The 8327-nt window shown below is 44.6% G+C and overlaps 1 protein-coding gene across 1 annotated transcript in view; it reads left to right on the top strand.

Moving 5' to 3' along the window:
• The first annotated feature begins 6530 nt into the window (after nucleotides 1-6530).
• The window catches only part of LRPPRC (leucine rich pentatricopeptide repeat containing), a 108340-nt gene continuing 106543 nt past the window's right edge, over nucleotides 6531-8327 (top strand). Inside the window, exon 1 of the mRNA XM_027072562.2 lies at nucleotides 6531-6732. Coding sequence (XP_026928363.1) covers nucleotides 6584-6732 — 149 coding nt within the window. The 5' untranslated portion in view covers nucleotides 6531-6583. The remainder of the gene's footprint in view (nucleotides 6733-8327) is intronic.

The following is an 8327-nucleotide window of genomic DNA, read 5'->3' as shown; positions in this document are numbered from 1 at the left end:
CCCGAGCCGAAGTTGGATGCTCAACCAACTGAGCCACCCAGGTGCCCCAACAATAGCAAATTTTGATGTCCGAGCAAACTATTTGCTGGAGAAGTCAATCACCCCTATGAACAGGTCTCCAGCTCTCGCAGATACATTTGCCTTTCAGGTGCTATTTACTTTGCATTTATATTAACATGATTGAATAAAGTGTCTTTCAAAATTCCAGTCATGCTGTACTAGTGAGTAGTGAAATCAAGATACAACCAGCATTTAAGATTTTTCTTTAGGAACATTCATAAACATAGAAAAGTAGAGGGAATAAAGTAAAATGAACTCCCATACACCCATCACCCATATACAATGATTATCAAGACATTATCACATATTTTCTTACATAACCACACAGCCCATTGTCACACCTAAAAAGTTAGCAATAATTCCTGGTATTGTGCAATATACCTCAAATGTCTAAATCATGTTTTCTTGAACTGGTTTGTTCAAATTAGATCAACCAGCATTTTTTAAAAAGGCAAAATAGGAGAAAACAGATGAGTGAATATCCAAGGGCATCATATGTAGTAAGGCTCGTTATTGTTTTATGGAATTTCTTTTTGTATGTGTATATTTGTGTTGTTTGTAAAACGTATTTCCTTACCACTGGCCCTGGTCACCAGAAGCATGAAAGCCATTGGTTTAGTGTTCCTCTCCTCTGCAGATTTTGGTATCCAAAACACTTTCTGTAGTTTAAGGAAGGATGTATGCACAAGAAGGAGAGCTCTGTATCTTTGCTCCTGCCGTTCCCTCTGCCTAGAACTCCCCTCACCACCATGTCTACCATTTCGTATCTTCCCCAGCCTCCAAGGGCTGAAATGTCATTCCCATCATGGAGCCTTTTTCTGTTCTCCTGCCCAGCTGTCACTTGGCTTGCCTCTTCTTTTTTGCACTCATCACACTGCCTTTGGTAATGGTTATCTGGATACAATATGTGTTTTATCCTACCATATAAATTAAGCTCATTACGTGTATGATGCAGAACGTCTTTGCCTTGAGATGTTACTTGCTCTGTGCTTTGTTAACACTAAGCACTTAACAACTGAATAAACTGAGTTAGGAGTTTGAGACATGAGCTATATTAGGCAGGGTCAAAAAACCAGACCCCAAGGAGAGACCAGAGAAGAGCCCAAACTTATGAGGTTTAGACTAGATCATAAGAAGCAACAACAATGGTAGCTACATCATTCTTCAGAGCTTCCTATATGACTGCTACTGTAAGAACTTCACTTATTTTATCTAGTATTTCCCAAAAATTCTGGAAGGGTATCACCAGCCTTATATATAAGAAACCAAGCAATTGGGGTGACTGGATGGCTCAGTTGGTTAAGCATTGGACTTTGGCTCAGGTCATGATTTCATGGTTTGTGAGTTTGAGCCCCGCGTCAGGTGAGCTCAAACCCTGCTTCTGGGGAGTATGAGCCTCCCCCTTTGGGTGAGCCACGCTTCTCTCTTTTTTCCTCTCTACCCCCCTTCTCTGCCCCTCGTGGGATTCTCTCTCTCTCTCTCTCTGCCTCCTGCTCACTTGTGCCCTCTCTCTCTCTCTCTCAAAATAAACAAAAGAAACCAAGCAGTTAAGTACTTTCGCCAAGTCTAGCACCTAATCTGTCCTTTCTTTTCTTTCTTTTTTTAAATGCTTATTTATTTTCAAAAGAGAATGAGCGAGAGATAGAAAGCAAGCAGGGAGGGACACAGAGAGAGTGAGACACAGAATCCAAAGCAGGCTCCAGGCTCTGAGCTGTCAGCATAGGGCCTGATGTGGGGCTTGAACTCACCAATCGTGAGATCATGACCTGAGCCAAAGTCGGGCGCTTAACCAACTGAGCCACCCAGGCACCCCCCAAGCTGTCCTTCCTAATAAGATTCTGTTCTGAGGCTATTCCATTCACTGGGATAGGGACTCTCAATTTTTAACCAACATTTGAATCCATTTCATAGTTCAGGATAAACTAAGGGCAAAACCAAGGATGATCAACCTCGACTTCTCTTCCAATTTGCCAGTTTCTGGAGTCTAAAGAATTTGGAGAAGAATTAGGCAAGTTTGAACTGAAAAACAAGCAAACACCACTCTTTTCCTCTTACACACACATGCATGCGCGCGCACACACACACACACACACAGCCACACACATACGTGTGTGTATGCACCTTGCATATGTTAGCTATTCATCCTTCAGACCACAATCTAACAATCCTTTCTCTGGTAATCTTTTTAACTCCCAGGTGAGGTATATTCTCTCATGGAAACATGTCTCTTTCCCTCAGAACACCTGTTTCAGTGTGTAACTCATTTAGTGTGATTATTTGATTAATAACTGCTTTGCCCTTTTGGATACAAGTTCCTGCACCATAAGGACAACTACTGTTTTGGCCCATCATATTTTTTCTAGCACTTAACTGCTGCCTGACAGATCTCAGGTGTTCAATAAATAGGGATGTTCACGAATGAATAAATGCCTCGGCAAATTTCATCAGTAGTTGCTTCATACTTTAAGAGGAAGCCTGGTACAGCAACAGAAAGAATGTTGGTTCGGAATGAAGGGTTTGGGGGCTAGAAACAATGAGAAGAGAACATCATCCATTCTCGCCACTACCTCTACCAGCCTTGCTGCATCTGTTAACCACATACCTTGTCTTTCCTTCTGTGACAATGGCTGGAACGTCTGGATTCTTATCTAAGTCAACCCCTTCATGGCTCAGGCAGTTGAGTGTCTGACTCTTGATTTTGGCTCAGGTCATGATCTCAGGGTTGTGGGATCAAGCCTCACATCAGGCTCCACAGTGAGCATGGAGCCTGCTTGGGATTTTCTCTCTTCCCCACTTGCACATGTGTGCTCTTTCTCACTCTAAAATTTAAAAGAAAAATTTTAAGATTAAAAAAAAAAATTAAAGTCAACCCCTTCACTTTGTACTGGATCCTATTCCCTCCTGCCTCCTCAATGTACTCATTCTCTTTTCTCATGCATTATCACATTTTCACTCCCTACTGCAGCCCCATCCAATAGAATTTTCTAAGATGATGGAAATGTTCTCTGTTGTGCTGTGTTGTTCAGTATGGTAGCTACTACCCACTTGAGTACTTGAATAGCTATTGAGTACTTGCAATGTGGTTAATCACTGAGGAACTAAATTTTGAAAAGTTTATTTAATTTACGCTCCTGGGTGTCTCAGCCGGTTTTAATGAAGTTAAAAACTTAAAAAAAAAATAAGTTTATTTAATTTAAACAAACTTTAATAGTTACATACAGATGACTTCTGTCAACATCAAACATGTTATTTTTTCTATCTTAAAAAATATAACCTCTCTTGACTCCACACTACTTCTAGATATCCCATTCTCTGCTCCCTCCTTCACAACATATTCTACAAACTGTTTGTCTATGCTCCCTGTATCCAAGTTCCCTTCCTTTATGTATGTTTTAAAAGTTTATTTATTTGTTTTGACAGAGAGAGCACACGTGCAAACAGGGAAGGGGCAGAGAGAGGGGGGGAGAGAGAGAGAGAATCTCAAGCAGGTTCCACGCTGTCAGCACAGAGCCTGACATGGGGCTCAATCCCTCAAACCGTGAGATCATTACCTGAGCCAAAATCAAGAGTTGGACACAACCGACTGAGCCGCCCAGGTGCCCCCTTCCTTCGTGTACTCTTAAACTTACTTCAACCTATCTTTTGACTCAACATGTCACCCAAATGATGCTCTTCTCAGCATCACCAGGGACCTCTGTGTTGCCAAATCCTATGGTCAATGTTGAGTTTTCATTTTACCCGAACTAACAGCAACATTTTACATGGGTGTTAATTCCTTTCTTGAAAGACTTGCCTGTCTGTTATTTGGGATTTTACCTCTCTTTCTCTTTCTCTCTTTCCCTCTCTCTCTCTCTCTCAGTTCTCCTCCTACCTCTCTGGCTATTGTTCCTGTTTCTTGTGCTGGATTTTCACCTTTGCATCCTCCAAATAATGAAATGGCACAAGCCTCAGTCCTTAAACCTCATTTCTCATCTAGATTTTCTTTCTAGATGCTTTCATCCACCTCCATGGCTTCAAATATTATAAGCGGTGGATGCCCAAAACATATCTCTAGCTCTGAACTCCTTGCATATCCTATAGCAAACCCCCTACTGAAACCTTACATTTGGATGTCTAACAGGCACCTCAAACTTCATATTCTGTAAGATCATTTTTGATTCAGCTTTTAAATCTGCTCTTCCCTGAGTCTTTCACATTTTAATCAGTGCCATCTCCATCTTTCTAATTGCCAGGCTCCAAATTTTGGAGACATCCTTGACTGATATCCTACAGCCAATCCATCAGTAAATTCTCTTTGTCCTACTATTTAAATAAAGTAAGAACCTTACCTTTGCCCATTGTCTCACCTGCTACCACCCCCTAGTTCAAGCATACTAGGGCTAGTCTGGATTATTGCAAGAGCCTCCTAACTGGTCTCCCTACTTTTATTTACCTTTACCCCCTTAAAATCACCTCTACAAACAGCAGCCAGAGTGATCCTTTAAAAATGCAAATGTAGGGTCTGTTGGGTGGCTCAGGTCCTGATCTCATGGTGAGACTGAGCACCACATCTGGCTGGGTGCAAACAGCACAGAGTCTGCTTGGGATTCTCTCTCTCCTTGTCTCTCTGCCCCTCCCCTGCTCTCTCTCTCTCTCTCAAAATAAATAAACATTAAAAAATGTTTCAAATAAATAAATAAATAAATAAATAATGCAAATGAACTCATATCACAGCAAGACACCAAGCTTTCCAATGGTTTTCCATCTTTTTCTGAATAAAAATCAAAGTCCTTACAGCAGCCTATAATATCCTGCATAATCTGGCCCCCAACTACCTCAGATCTCCAGGCTCACCCTCCCTCCCTTCCCTGCCTTTGTCTTTCCTTTAATCCACATGGTCCTCCTTGCTGTTCTTTGAAGGGCCTGAATATGCCACCTTCAATCTCTTTATACTGATTTACTTATTTATTTAAATATCTTATTTTTGAGAGAGAGACCGAGTGTGGGTGGGGAAGGGGCAGAGAGAGAGGGAGACACAGAATCTGAAGCAGGTTCCAAGTTCTGAGTTGTCAGCACCCAGGCGGATGCACAGTTCGAACCCACAAACCACGAGATCATAAACTGAGCCGAGGTCAGATGCTCAACCGACTGAGCCACCCAGGTGCCCCTATGCTGATTTATTTTACATGGCAGTTCTTATCTATCTTTCCAAACTAAACTTTGGAGCCCTTAATCAGAGTTCAGACTTGGACTGTTTTGTTCCCTGCTGGATTCCCATCTCAAAACAGTGCATAGCACTGAATAGGTGTTCAATAAATCAGTGTTGAGTGAGTTAATTATACTACTAATGCCTAGTAGTATAACCCAGAGTAAATCATTTAGCCTTTCTTGTACCTCATTTTCCTCATCTCTCAAAAGAGAGATAATCTAGGTAATCTCAAAATGCTCATTTACTCAATAAATATTTAATGCTGTCTACTGTGTGCCTGGCACTGAGTAGGTGCTTCACCTACAAGGAAAGGTCACAGTCCCTGCGGTCAAGGAGCTGGATGTTGAGTGGGATAACCAGCCACACGGGGAATTACCACGGAGGGCTTCCAGCGAAAACTTCTGAGTGTTCACCAGGGAATGGGTAGGATTCAGTTACGTGAAGAGGGAGTGGAAGCCTGTTCCTGGCTTCCCTCGTGTGCATGGGGAACCCTTCCAGACTAAACCTTGTAAAGGCTAGGACCTCCAAATCCCCAGATTTGGCTCCAGTCTCTTAATCCTATCGTTACCTTACCTCCGATGCTGGTGCATTTACTGAACGAAGAAGCGGAGTGGGAGTTGGGGGTAGAGAGTTCAGTTCCAGCTTTAAAACTATCCGACCTTGGTCAGCAACCCCTCTTTCATAAAGCGAGGCACTGGTAATGGACTTAGACCCAGACATGCGTATCCTTTTACACTGTTCTCAAGCCCCAATAACACAAATCTCATCCTATTAACCTTAGAGGTCCTTAGCACAGCGCAAAGGTCCTCAACGTTTTTTCCGTCTCGCATTTCTCAGAGCTTTCCTAACAATACGTTCCCGTCGGCGCCAAGCCAAGACGGCTAAACGTCGGCGACGACGTCGGCGCACGCCCGCGAATTGTCCCACACTCTGGGACTTTCACGGTCGGCTCTTCTCTAGAGTTCCCGGGTGTCCTTGCTAGTTGGCCCCCCGCAAGCCCCTGCGCTAACCTGGGAGGAGTTGACCTCTTCTGACTCTACCAACTGAAAAGCGCAGGGGTGGACGCACTGAGCATGCTGGGAGGAAGGCTAGAAAACGAAAACAGAACCTCTCTCAAATAATCAGTCAAGTCTCATTATTAATAGCACATCGCATGGGGCTCATTTGTCCTCAGAGAAATAGGTTTATCCGCCTTCCAAGTGAAAACAACGCGTGGCTCCCCCTACGTCTGGCGCGCCCAGCCTTTGGTCTCTTCCGCGCCGGGCGACCCCGCGATCACGTGCTCCCCCATTCCCTCTCGCCGAGCGTGCATTCTGCCTTGGGGACGGCCGAGCCATGGCAGCCCTGCTGAGATCCGCCCGCTGGCTCCTCCGGGCCGGGGCGACCCCGCGCCTCCCGCTATCCCTGCGCCTCCTGGCAGGTGGCGCGAGCCGGCTGCACGCCGCCCCTTTTCTGCCCGCCGCCCGCGCCGGGCCGGTCGCCGGGTGAGTGTCCATGCTCTGCCCCCGTCCTCCTGCAGCGCGGGCGTCCCCCGGGATCGTGACGCGTTGGTGGGGTCCAGGTCCGCCTGTCCCTCTCCGTCGCTCTAGGGGCCTAGCGTCCTGGGGGTCTTAGACCCCCTTCCCCACAGGGGGTTTACTGCTGACAGGGTCGGTCGACTTCGGAAGGTCATGGCCGTGTGCATGGTTTGCTTCCGGCATGGATTCTGCTCTCGCCTAGGTCTGGGTCGTCCTGCCCTCCGGCTACCAGCGGCCTATGAAGCTGGGGGCTGAGGGGTGGGCTTTGAACGCGGCTGCTTGGGATCGGGTGTTACTCTTCTCCTTGGGATTGACCCGGCTTGTGTGCTGTCCCACGTGGGAACATTATCGGTGATCAGTAATCAGCTAGGACGTGTATTTCGAGAGGTGTATTGTGGGTGGACGGGAGGAATAGGTTGGGAACTTGGGTGAGCTAGGGATCATTTAGAGAGGGACGTTTAATTATTACCAGCTTGGGCTTTTGCATGCATTTTCTGGATTGGGGTTTTCCCCTAGCTATTTACAAGAGTGTGGTATGAGTTGGGAATTGTCACAGTAGGGCTCTGTAAAAGTGTCAGTGGATGAATAAGTGAACACGTGGAAGGGAAGTTAAATTCCTAGTGGGTGTCAGTGTGTGAACGGATGCTCTGATGGATTGAGGTTTATCAGGAGATAGGTCAGACATAGACTTGGAAGTAGGGGGGATTAGGAACTTTGATGGAAAAGTGTTACGAGTAGTATTCTGACCCACCTAAGAAGGGGAGATGGGCACTGAGCTTTTCAAGTAGGAGAAAAAGTGATTTTGAAAGACTGTTTATAGATAAAAAGTACTTTGGGAGACAACAGGATTAAGTGCTAAGGATTTGCTATTGGACAAGTTACTCAACATTTCTAGACCTCAGTTTCCTCAGTTAGATGGAGTGGTAATAACATTGGTAGTACCGCATGAGATTATCTATAAAAAGCACTTAACATAGGACCTGGTACTTAGTGCTTTATTAGTTATTACACTAGTAATAACTATGATTACATGGATCTTTGTGAAGCAGCCTGGAAACTTTCTCTCTGCATAAAATTATATGAGGAAACATTTTATGACTTCTTAAGGAGTCAGTTACAGATCTTTGGAGTGTAGCCTACTTGTGACTTATGGCCTGCCTGGGTTGTTCTCATTAGGCCTGCAACAGCTAACCTCAGGAGCCATGCCTCTGCTTCCACAGAACTGCATTTCTTTGCTTTCCAAGACTTTATTTTGAGAAAGTTGTGCCAATTACTCTTAATTTTTTTTAATCCTTAACTATTCCTGTGAGCCCAGAGGAGGGTCGATATTATCTTTCATCTTCACTGTTGCATTTGTGGAAAACAATAGAACACAATCGGTAGAAAGAGTATTGGTCTCAGTGTTCATCAGACCTGGATTCTATTTACTTGCTACGTAATCTTACCTAACCTCTTTGAGTCTCAATTTCATGATCTGTAAAGGTAACAAGGCCTTTCTCCCTTCTTTGCAAAGCTGATTTCTTGTCATTCAGGATTCAACTTAAACACTGTTTCTTCAGAGA

This window comes from Acinonyx jubatus, chromosome A3 (genome assembly GCF_027475565.1).
Source record: "Acinonyx jubatus isolate Ajub_Pintada_27869175 chromosome A3, VMU_Ajub_asm_v1.0, whole genome shotgun sequence".
NCBI lineage: Eukaryota > Metazoa > Chordata > Mammalia > Carnivora > Felidae > Acinonyx > Acinonyx jubatus.
The sequence above is the reverse complement of the archived record's forward strand: the minus strand, read 5'-3'. Positions and strand labels throughout refer to the sequence as shown.